The sequence below is a fragment of the Lytechinus pictus genome, unplaced genomic scaffold (assembly GCF_037042905.1).
Source record: "Lytechinus pictus isolate F3 Inbred unplaced genomic scaffold, Lp3.0 scaffold_25, whole genome shotgun sequence".
Taxonomy (NCBI): domain Eukaryota; kingdom Metazoa; phylum Echinodermata; class Echinoidea; order Temnopleuroida; family Toxopneustidae; genus Lytechinus; species Lytechinus pictus.
This window is the reverse complement of record NW_026974145.1, coordinates 446,301-459,106: the sequence shown is the minus strand read 5'-3', so window position 1 is coordinate 459,106 and position 12,806 is coordinate 446,301. Positions and strand designations below refer to the sequence as shown.

At 35.7% G+C, this 12,806-nt stretch overlaps 1 protein-coding gene across 1 annotated transcript in view; it reads right to left on the bottom strand.

Annotated features, from left to right (window-relative positions):
• Window positions 1-594: 594 nt before the first annotated feature.
• LOC129253960 (GDP-mannose 4,6 dehydratase-like) overlaps window positions 595-12,806 on the bottom strand; it is a 48,656-nt gene continuing 36,444 nt past the window's right edge. Inside the window, exons 6-9 of the mRNA XM_064115255.1 lie at window positions 10,450-10,554; window positions 8,797-8,924; window positions 5,914-6,032; window positions 595-1,304 (exon numbers count right to left, since the gene is read on the bottom strand). Coding sequence (XP_063971325.1) covers window positions 1,115-1,304; window positions 5,914-6,032; window positions 8,797-8,924; window positions 10,450-10,554 — 542 coding nt within the window. The 3' untranslated portion in view covers window positions 595-1,114. The remainder of the gene's footprint in view (window positions 1,305-5,913; window positions 6,033-8,796; window positions 8,925-10,449; window positions 10,555-12,806) is intronic.

Genomic DNA, 12,806 nt, shown 5'->3' with positions numbered 1-12,806 from the left:
AAGGATGGCATGGCAGCTAACAATCACATGAATGGTTGTAAAATATACAACGAAGTCAGGAAGATTTCTAACACTATTATTACATAGAAAAGGGAAGAGAATGATTGATATCTTCTATTTATGAGATACAAGTTTTGATATAGAATACTGTAATTACGCTTTGCTTTGTTATAACTGTATATTGTACTTCATGAATTTTTGTAAATTGACCCTTTCAGCTTGTGCTGCTGGTCAATTTTTATGTGCATATATACCAACAAATAAATAAATAAATAAATGAATAATATTCCAAGAAATATTTAAATGGGTTTGATGATATCGCACTATGAAGTAACACAGATTTTTAGTTTCTTCTGTCACATGTACACTGTTTTTCATAATGCAATGGCACTTATTAGACAGTAGATGGCAGTAGACCACGTACAAATGCATTCAGGAGAAAGGGGATTTCCCCATTTTAATTGTTTTATCAATGACTCCAGTGGTAGCTGAAGACAATGGCACTACATCAAATAAATGATGAAAATGAATAAGGGGGTAGCTGTACAACAGAATTTCACATTAGAGTTATTTCTATACTTCTTTTTTTTGTTTGACTTCTTTCTTACCTTTCCTTTTAATACTTAAGAGTTATCTTAGAGAGATTAATTTTTTGCTTCTTTTTCGCTTGATGATTCTTGTCTGATAATCAACTTTTCTTTCTTCCTACATGTAAACCTCTTACTCGCCCCCCCCCCACCCCTCATTTCTTTCTCTCTCTCTCTGAACACAACACAAACCATTGCAACTAGAAACACTCAATAGGTGCCTGACCAGAAAGACTACTAACTAGGGATTTAGAAGCTGTGTTGCATTTTGCCAAAAGAGGGCAGTATGTAACTTCTCTCACTCACATGAAAAATCTTTAGGCATACAAGCTTGCCAGCTGGGCACTGAATTTTGCAAATTTAAAAGATTTTTTAAAAAGCATAATCAGGAAAGAAATCAAGTTGAGTTTTCTTGAGAAAAAAATACCAAGACAAAATATTGAATTGAATATAATATTGGGTGGATTTTGTGTGCATACTGTACATGTAGTGCTGAAATCAGTGTTGAACAGATATTTGGACATTTTTCAACTTAAAAAATCCCAACCTCTATGAAAATGAATAAGAGATAAAGATCTCCCAATTCCCCCATCACCAATTAGTAGCAGATGGGCACTTACCACTTCTGTTGGTCTGTAGAACTTGGGATCCACTCTTACTCGTACGACTCCAGTTGCCTTGTCTTTTCCAATTTCTTCTTCTCCTTTGCCCTCCCACCTACAAAAAAAATTAAAAAACAGAAATTATTACATGGTGTCTCCTTACCAGGCTATTCCCATTACATTAAACTTGGATTAATAACATTACCTTATCTATAAACATCTGCTGAATATTGTATGAATTCAAATAAACTATTAAACAGTAACAGAGCTAGGCAGCCAATCACAATAAACGTTTCTATGATAGTATGATGGTAAAGATAGATATAACTATTTATGAAACAGGCCCCTTATCTGATTTACTGTTTTTATAATTATGACCAAATGTAGATTTCATCTAGATTAATTGAATTTAAATGACTGTCAACCTTGCTCATGTGACTATAGATGTGACCAGCCACCCCCAAACCAACTATAATCTGCCAGGCAAGGTTGTCTGTAAATAGCCAAAATGATAATTTGATCTTCATATAGTGAAAACTGGTAAATTAGCTTTACGTCAAAATTTGAAGTTGTACAGTTGAATAAAAACCAAGATACAAGAATTTCTTTAGCCCCCTCTTAATAGACAGTGTCCAGGCAGAGGGCGGGTGGAAAAATCGGGGTAGAATTCCTCAACGAGGTGATAAAACCACTGGTGGTATCCTCCGTGCACCGTCATAACAGCCGACACTCTCTGAAATCCTACCCAAAAAGGTTACATGCAAAGTTTAATTACAGACGAATATTGTGGAGTTAAAAAACAAATAATGCTAATGCAATGGTATGAAAATTATCTACCTTTAGTTTGGTCTTGAGCTTGCGGTAAAACCTGCAGCATGCAACGAGCTCGATCGATTGGGTATTTTTTAGGCTAGCCCATAACTTTTTTAGGAGGGTGTGTATCAGAACACGCTATTGTCAAATATCAATAAAGTATATTCCAAATAGAAATATAAGATTTTGATTGTTTTGAAAATGAAAATTGACGGTGGAAAACAATGTAAATGAGAATCGTTATACTAACAAAATGGCAACATATTTGTAAACAACCCGATCTCTCTTTTTTTTACCATGCACTTATAAGGCGCGCACTTTGGACAAGACATTGCGCATCATCGAGCTTTTTGGACAGACTGCACCCCGATTGCGTCTTAACAGAACGTGCACCGGGTATAAGCGGGTGGGGTCGTTTTTCTACCCCGCTTCCACCCTCGTTGGAGCAGGCTGAAATTTTGTGAAATCCTTACCGACACAGTCCTGCTTTTCTCTAAGTGGGAGCATCTTAATAGGAAGGGGAGATTTTTTCACCCTGCTTTTATCGGGGAAGGGCAGTCAGAAAAGTGTCTGTTAAGATGGGGTATATGTCACAAAATTTTGCGAACTGCTTGGAAATTTCACTGAGATTGTAGTGTGCACATCTCATGCTCATTAAAACCTGTCTAAAGCAATGGCAAAGGGCAAGTAATGTGAACTATACTTGAGTATTAGCGAACATTACAATATTACATTAGCGTAGTAGTCACTGATTGCTTATTTTTCCCATTAAATATTACTTTTATCCAGCCTGTAAAATATATATAAACCCCTCAAAAAAAGTTTGGAAATCTGAGTTTGGCCATTAATTTCTCCCAACTCCCAATCAGACACAATGCATATTTGATATCATTCAAAAGATCATTAATTCTCTTTAAAGGACAAGTCCACCCAAAAAAAATGATGATTCGAATTAAAAGAGAAAAATCCAACAAGCATGACACTGAAAATTTCATCAAAATCAATTGTATAATAAGAAAGTTATGACATTTTAAAGTTTTGCTCAATTTCACATAACAGTTATATGCACACCCTGGTCGGTATGCAAATGAGGAGACTGATGACGTCATCCACTCACTATTTCTTTTGTATTTTATTATATGAAATATAAAATATTCTAATTTTCTCCTCATTGTCAAGTGAAACAACAATTAATTCCTCCCTGAACCTGTGGAATTAGCATTGTTTAATACAATATGGTTCAGTCAAGTTGGTCCTTATTGTCAAATATGTAAAAAAGTGAAACATGGTATAATTCAAACAATAAAAAACAAAAGAAATAGTTAGTGAAGGACATCATCGTCTGTCTCATTTGGATGTCACTGAATTGTGCATATCACTGTTTTGTGAAAAATAAGCGAAACTTTGAAATGTCATAACTTTCTTATTTTACATCTGATTTTGATGAAAATTTCAGCGTTATTCTAGTTGGATTTTTCTATATTTATTCAATTCAACATTTTTCTGGGGTGGACTTGACCTTTAAAATGATGCCATGCTTGTTATGATCATGCCATCATGAAAAGAGCAGGATTCCAAAGTGTTGGATGAGGTCTGAATTGAAAAGCTGCAAAACGAGCAGAAATAGTCTTGAAGGGTCTATAAAGAACACAATTCTTTTGTCTGTGTCAATAGAGATGAAATCCATTCAAATCAAGCCCCCCTGCTTCTTCGTTTTTGATGTTTTGTAGTGGTTTATGTAGGGATGATTCTGTGAGATTTGAGTTGTGGTTTGAAATCCCCATGCATGTTTGTTTGTTTGTTTGTTATGTGTTTGCTTGTGCAGAGATGTGTTTGATTCCATGTTAATGTTGATGTTAAGATGCATGAAAACAAAAGAAACCACTGAGAAACTCACTCATCACCACGGAAAAAAAGAACAGTGACTTTCAATATTGTGTCATTTTGCAACTTTTGGATTTTGACCTTGCCCCACATTTCAAGGCACTGCACCTCCATGTGAACCATAATCATATCATGTAGGGTATCATTTTAAAGAGAATTAAAAGATCCATTCATTGGTATCAATCACACATAAAGTAATATGAGAGAAGTTCATATACAGATGTTTAGGCATTTACTGGCTGAAACAATCTGGCATTTTAGAATAAGCTTTATATATACCAGGATATTAATGAATGTTTGTTGTGTTACAATTATTTAACTTCTAGCTGAAATTGTATCGTTAAGTGTAAAGTTTATTATGTTTTTATTCTTGTGGATGTCACCTTACAAGTCCAGGTTTGGGAGGAAAGCCTACGGGCTACAGTAATTTGTTTTACTTTTTCCTTTCATGACAAGCTGGACTTGTAATGTAGACATCCTAGTTTCTTCCCTCTTTGTACTCATGTACTTGCTTATAAGTTGATCTTTGTGGAAATGCTGAATAGAATAATAATAATCCACTCCTCTTATAATGCAAAGCCCAAACAATTACATAAAAAACTGTGATAAAAATAAAATGGCAAAAAGAAGCTGCTGAAAACTGCTTATCTAATAAGAGAGCCAATGGAGTAAATTAGAGTAATTTTTTGCCTCCGACGAAGATTCTGCTAGGATCGAAAGCTTAGGCCCCTTTTGACTTTCTAATAAAGATAAAATGAATGCTTTCAGGTGTTTCGTTGTAATACATCCTTTGTATCATATCCACTTTTGACTATCGGTAACTTCAAATGTGTTTTACATCTTCAATTCAATGTCAGATCTTGTATCATTGTGAGAAAAAAAATTAAGTATTGAAGACTGTAGAGGTCCCTTACTTCACAGAGCATACTATTTACTTTTGACAATGTACATGAATTTTTTAATGAAATAAAAAGCAAGTAGGGACTTCAGTCAATTTGGCATAATGGTGTGTTATAGGCCAACAAGAGCCTTTAAGACAGTACTTGCTCCGACGAACAAAACTGAGGAGGATATCAGTGGTCCTGTATATTTGATTCCTTGTCAAGAACATACAACTAAGGGTTTGTGTCAGGAATCATATATTAGAGAAACAGAACGTTCCCTTAGGGCCAGATTCCTTGAACATCGTCACCCTGGTTCTACTTCTCAGCACATCCATATAGAATCGCCTGGACAGCAATAACGTAAAGTGTCGGACAGGGAGCTGTGGTACTTTTAGGGACAGTGATTTTCCGTTTTACCGGTAAATAAAACGAAAATTTTGTTCTTATACTTTTCATGTAAAAATTCATGGAATTCACCTTTGCGAAACGGAATTCAGGTTTTTGCTGTGTACATTTTCAGTGACAAAACAGAATTTCCATTTTTTTAGATCAAGTTGAAACGGAATAACAGATTTTCAGAAATAGAAAAGACCGTTTTTTTTAAAGGAAAATCACTGACTCTATACTTTGAGAGGTGCGAAAAAAGGGAATTACATCCAGGTGTTCAAACCGTCTCTCAAAAAGCACAGAGGGCAATGCAAGCTGCTGAATGTCTATCTATAATCCGATTATCGATCATTATGACACTAGGGTAAAATGGGGTCACATTGGTGAGAAAGGCTGCAGTATATCAGTAGCCAAAAATTTTGAGGGACTCTTCAACATCATTTTCATATGTTGAGATCAAAAGGAAAACATTTTGTTAAAATCAATTCATATTGTAAAAAGCAATTTTAGATAAAGACCCCATCCAAGGCGAAGTGTTACTGACAAATTTTTATGCATTTTCACTGCTTGCCAGCAGCATATTTTGTTAAGAAAAACTCCACTCCACACACTTCGCAAACAGGGCTTTATTGTGATCATCACCAACTTGAATTAGCTGACGTATGGAGATATGTTTAAAGAATATATTTTTAAATGATAACAAATAATAATGAATATCACAAGTGGCCCAAGACTTGGCGATGCCCGAGAACTTACACAATGTCTACTCCAATGCATTTGAATGAAGCTAGTACAAACTCCCTCACACTGTGAACTTGATTTGTTGCTATTACAAAGTCTTCTGGTTCTTTTTGTTGTAACATCAGCCACATGGCCTATGAGAAAGGAATGAAAGGGAATAGAGAGAGGTTAGATGACAAAATGATAAACTGTAAATTTGTAAGGGAAGTCAGGAGAGTAATAAAGATTTGCAAAAGAAGGGAAAAGAATTCCAATATCAATATACATTTGAAATCCAGTGAATTTTAATCACATTTATACATTACATTCGAAAAACAAAGGTACAATAACAAGGATGTAAGAACATTATCTGCCCCGTTCTTTGCTTTTGTTGACATATATGCTAGGAAAATGTACACCACATCCCAACTGTACACCTGTTCAAGGCAGTTCAAATGACTGATCCGTCTTGATTTGATACTAGAGCACGGTTCCCACAGATATTTGAAAACAGAATTCAATGACTTTTCTATGACTAAATTGCTGATTTCCATGACGTCCCATGACGTCCCAGGAGTTATGTAGAATTTGGGATGTAACAAAACTGGGAAAAATGGAAATCATGAACACCGATTATAATAGCAGAGTATGATCACAGAGTATGAGAGTTGCGAGACACAACAAACTGGAAAGCTGCCATAGCCATCAGGTAAATGAAATTCCATGACTTTTCCATGACTTTTCACAAATTTTCCAAATTCCCTGACTTTCCATGACCACAAATTTTTCCAGGATTTTCGTTGACTGTGGGAACCCTGTAGAGTACAAGCCACGTGAGGTACAGTGAACATCAAGCCAGCTACAGCGTAGGAGCTTTCCCATGCATGCGGCTGCTTGTGGTCGTATGAGAGTCCGACAGAAAGATTACCGGTATCTTAAATTTTGCATTTCATTGTCTAGTGTCTAACGTTAGATCTATATACTATGTCTGCACACATTTTATGTTCTGTAAGATGGCACTTATACCACAAGCAAATGTTGAGATTGTAAAAATATGAAATTCTAATGACTTCCCAAGTTGATATCTACTAGCCATATATTGAACTACAAAGCTGATCTTGGAAGCACAGGTGGAATGGAGTGTGAGCGGCCCCATGCACAGCCGGGCACAGTCCGCGCTAGTTTAATACCATTGCGGTAAAAAGCTTCATTTGGTGGAGCACTACAATACAATATCACAGGTCATGATGACCAAGTGACCTTTGACCTCTCCAAGCGCGTATCCCTCTATCTCTCTCTTCCCCTGTCATCCTCCCTCCATCCTACCCCCTCACTTCAACTCTTTCCTCTCTGTTTTTTCTTAATTGTATTATCGTCTTATCTACCAGGAAAAGTAAAAATCTCGTTGGGTCATGATCTTTAATCTTCCAAGCATTGGATTTACATAGCTCTGTACCAGCTGCACAGAAATATTGTCAGTGATAACAGAGCACTGACAGTTGGCCCAGTCACATCTCTCGGATTGTGATGTCAAACGTTGATCCCAAGATTTAAATAAATAATGCGTTGCTGTGACATTCAGAGTCGCTGCAACATTATCGGTTGTAACGAAGCCTTTGTTTGTGCATCGTTGGCGCTAACGTTTCTGTGCATCTGGAACTGCCGTGCACTGCTCACTATCGGAGAAGTGCAGTTCTTTAGGTCCCTGCAGTGGGCCAGGGCCTCTCTCTCTCTCAACTTCCATATCCCACCAACACTTCAACTTTTGTGGTTAATCCTGGACGAGGAAATATCCAGGATTGTGTGAGCCCAGTAATTCATCATAACGTTGAATTTTATAATCTACTGGCTTGACACTGAAAGCTCTGGCATTGCAGCCGAGCACAATCTCACTGTAACAAAGCACTGGCTAGTCTTGGATGATGCTCTAGTTTCAAATAAAAAAAATTAATTATTCACTTGAACTGTCTCAAGTATTGCATAGAGATATAATATAATGTACATCTTTCCTACACCGGTTCCATGACATTCGCTCCTGCAACAATTGCTTCGCTAAAAATTCCATATACTAATCGAATCGGATGTAAAATAAGAAAGTTATGACATTTTAAAATTTCGCTAAATTTCACAAAACAGTTATATGCACATCCAGGTTGGTATGCAAATGAGGAGACTGATGATGTCATCCACTCACTATTTCTCTTGTATTTTATTATAAGAAATATGAAATATTCTAATTTTCTCCTTATTGTCAAGTGAAACAATGATTAATTCCTCCCTGAACATGTGGAAATAGCATTGTTGAATACTATATGGTTCAGTCAAGTTAGTCCTCATTGTCAAATCTGTAAAAAATTAAATATAGTAGAATTCAAACAATAAAAAACAAAAGAAATAGTGAGTGATGGACATCATCGACTGACTCATTTGCATGTCACCGAGTTGTGCACATCACTATTTTGTGAAAAATAACGAAACTTTAAAATACCATAACTTTCTTATTTTACATCCGATTTTGATGAAATTTTGAGCGTTACGCTAGTTTGATTTTTCTCTATTTATTCAATTCAACATTTTTCTGGGGTGGACTTGACCTTTAAGTTAATCTTAAGTCTTATGTATCAAATCCTTATCAATTATCAATAGCGCTGCGGTGCTCATGTTACAAATTTCATTCCTAATCTGCTTTTCAAGGATGTTAAAATGAGACAGCTTTATACTGCATTGCTTCAATCGTCCATGCCGCAAAACTTCATCCTGATTCGGCAAGCCACGAAAGATAAGTTTGCAAGGCCTAAGCATGTCCCCAAACATGCTCTGAATCAAGGTTTCCTAGTTTGAACTGAGGAGTATGAACATAATATCAAAGATGAATATGATATCAAAGATGATTTCAGAGTCGCTGAGATTGAGACTCACCTCTATATAATCTTTAGCATGTCCCCAATCACGTTGTGAGTCGATGTTTCCTAGTCTCAAGTCTTCCTGCTGACCTAGGTGAATCTTGGCAACAGCTCTTGTGATTTTTCTGGTCACAAATGTTTCACCTAATTAAAAAGGGGGAAACTAATTATTTGTATACCAAGTAGATCAATGACTTGTCTTTAAATTTCAAAAATGATTTATTGTTCTCTTCATTCAAATTCACTGAATAGCTAAAAAAATCAATAGCAAACATTCTCTATTTTGATTTGGATGAATACATTTTAATGCCATAATGAATAAATGCAACATGATCTGATAACATAGTTTCAAGCCCAGACAATCCCAAGAGTTGAGATGGACAACAAAATGCATTAAAACACATATATTAACATAGTCAGCTCCAAAGCTTAAACGCTAGTACTCCCTAAGAAAAAAATTCTGGTTTGATCCAAAGGAAATCAAATGGCTCTCCTACCAATATGCTTTCCCAACGTGAGATTCCTATTACAGAAAGTATACACAGAAAATAAAAGCAATTCAGAGGAAGGCAGCTTTTTTGTAGATGGAGATCTAAAGACAGATCAGTAGTGTCATAACAATGTTCTAGACCTTAAAGTGATCATTTCACTTTGTTCTGATTTTAAAAATTCTAATTGATTCTTTAAAATGGGCTAAACATTAGGCTTATAGTGTAAAAATACCATCCCCAAAGTTTCAAAGTACCATATCTACAGGAACAATTTTAAAACCTTGGAGATGTTAACCATAGTTTGAAAATAATTGGGGGTTGGTTTCAATGACTATGTGTATACCGCAAATCTGTGCACGACAACACATTAACTCTAGATGAACACAGCATGACCTACATACAGTGTGTACAAGGTATACACTGAATGTACAGTGCAGCTAATAATAGTGCATAGGAGATACAGACAGCAGAAGGCAGTCAACACAGCCAACAGACTTTTTGAATTGGAGAAAACTGGTCATAAGCTGAACCCGTCTACCAGACGGTTCTCAAAATCAGGCTAATGAATTTCTTCTTGTATCTAAATTAGAGTTTTTCATCCTATATTGTGGTCTGCTTCAGGGTTTTTGAGGACAAATACAGGCAGTTTATATACACATGTTTCATCTCAGTTTGAGAATCTTTTAAATCAGCTGCTCACAAAGTGAAACAATCCATTTAAACTGAGAATATCTTGGCGACCTCCACATTGAATAAGAATTTTAGCCTGCATATGCTGACTAGGCCTAAAAAAATTGTTTGATTGCTGTAATAAAGATTTAAAAACTTGGGTAGGTTGGTTGGTCAACTTTTTTCCCCATGCCTTGTAATGAATGATGTTTTACAGCCCCATTCACCAGTAACCCTCCCCCCCCCCAAAAAAAAAAAAAAAAAAAAGAGGCAAATTAATGAAAATTAAGATTGGTCAGCACATGTCATTTTGGGGGGTCAAATTTAATTCAAAAAATCAGAAGTCAGCAAGTTTGACAAGGGTCGGTCTGATTTATATGGTAAGCAATTTTTTTGGGGGGAGGCTTTTTTGTCATTTACTGTAACAGAAAATACTAAAGATATCAACAAAGGCTATTTTAAAGTAATCCAAATGCACAATTTTATTAGCTTTTAACGGTCTTACACACCTCTCCTTGGGCTCTCATGGTTGAATAGGATACCATTGCAAGCAAACATATTATAGGCTTCTCTGAAGTTTATCGTGATCCAGTACGCATACAGCTTGGCTGCACCTGAGAATATCAATATAAATATATTTTATAGTAATCAACTAAGAGTTGGAAGAAGAATAATGGCACTGATGCTGCAGTCACATTTCCCTTACAGCGGCCGTATGGCAAGTCCAAAACAGCTGTTTTATTCATTTTTATTCAAACCACCTATATGTAGCTGGTAAAAAAAAAATTATAACGGCTGTTTTGACTCGCAGTACGGCCTTCATAGGGGAAATGCGACTGCGCCACAACCTTTGAAAAGGCCACAGTGGAATATCAATAAAAATCCCATGATTTACATGAATCATTATTGATTATTGAAATGTAAACAAAATATAATTCAGTATTTCTTTTGGGGGGACAAACAGTGGATTTAACAGGAATGTCTGCCCTAAATGTAAGTTGTTTTGACAGAAGCAGAGAACAGGGAAATAAGATAGATATATCAGTGAGCACTTAAAGTGAAATCTATATCAAAATATATTTCTTAGTGAAGCAAATGACCAAATAATCTATTTTGCTTTTGTTATAAAATGACATATTCTTCTTTTTTTTTGCAGAGGACTTGCATGTATCCAAGTATAGAAGTTGTATAAACAGATCTTTCATCTAGAGTACAATAAAAATTGCACACAAAAAAATTGTAAAAATTACACACAGAATGGAGAGAGCTTACATCTTGAATGATCACAGCTTTCCTTACTTTAAATTGACTTTTGCTTTTAATAACGATGGACTGACAGTATGTATAAATAATATGATAATACTGGCCAAATCATCTGCACAATGGGGGGGGGGGGCCAACTCAGTCAAATTCAGTTCAGAAATTGTATTATTTTACAGGTTGGCCTACTCAGATTTAAACTTGGATTCAACCATTTGTCCATTTCGGAATTCATTTCTTGATCTTGGCCTAGTATTTTACTTGAAGTTTGACACATCTTTTGAGAGGAATTACGGCCTAAAATTTTTGTGGTCTTTACTGCTTTGATTTATATTCAGGTACAGTTATTTTCGTGGGATGCATTAATTGCAATTTATTTGCAACAAAATCGTGACCTCAATATTCTTCTAAGTTAGATTAAACTTCGGGTTAAATGTGGTTTTAGAAAATAAGGGCAAAGTATTGAGTTGAAAGCAACCAGCATTTGTAAGCTTATCAAAATACTTAGTAAAAGTTTTACCAAATCCAGGTACTGAATTCAATAATGGCAATGGGCTCGAATCATTAGTGACTAATGGTAATTAATCTTAAAAATCTCTCATCAATTCAGCATTAGGAGTATATTAGAACATGAAATGTTAGATACACGCAAGAATATTTCAATCACACCTTTGGTAACCCAAGTGAGAACCACAAAAATCATGATTGGTTCTGTGTGAGGAAGTTTAAGCTTTATAAGTGGGAGTGGAAAAACTAAAGAAACTAAAACCAGAAATTTTAAAGGTTTCTGCGGTTAACATCAGAACTGCAATGCGGTTTTATATATCTATTGCTCAACAATGCCAAGAATGCCCCATTTCCCTGAAAATGGTTGTTAAGTGTTTTCAATCATTTGGACTTCACTTAACCGCAATTGGGTTGTTTTGCTGTTTTTTGGCCATTAACACTTACACTTCAGTACAAAATAAAAGAGTGGGGAATTTTCAGAAATCCGAGTCAAATTTACAATATTCCTAGTCTGAAACTAATCACCACTTTGAAGTTATTTCCTCATGATTGATATCATTGCTGGGGTGTTAAAACCTCATACCTAAAGATTAAAAAAATTGATTAAAAAAAAATGAGTCAAGTAATATGGCAATTGTGGCAACGTCTAACTTTCTGAAAACAGTTTCCCAATTCCTGTAGAAAACTCTTCCAAGGCACAACAAGGTTGCTACTTATACTATAACTCTAAATTGAAAATCCCCCGCCCCCCAAAAAGAAAAGAAAATCCATATTTTATTGTTCAAATTGGAAATCTGAGAATTGACATTTTCCAAATTCATTTTGCCAAATTAATCATGGGCCCGGCAGCCACTATGCAGTGCCAGACCGACGAGGCTCTATCCGTCAAATGTTGAACGTCAAACAGGGTAGCAGCAACTCCCATTTTTTACGTCTTTTGGTCTGACAAGGCCGAGTTTGAACTCCCAACCTCCTGGTTGTGAGACGGACACTCTACCTTCTGAGCCAACACACCGGTATATAATCAAGCTTAATCTGAGCTGTCTTTAAATTGTTAAATTTGGTTGAGAAAATATCAAATCATCATCATTATAAATAG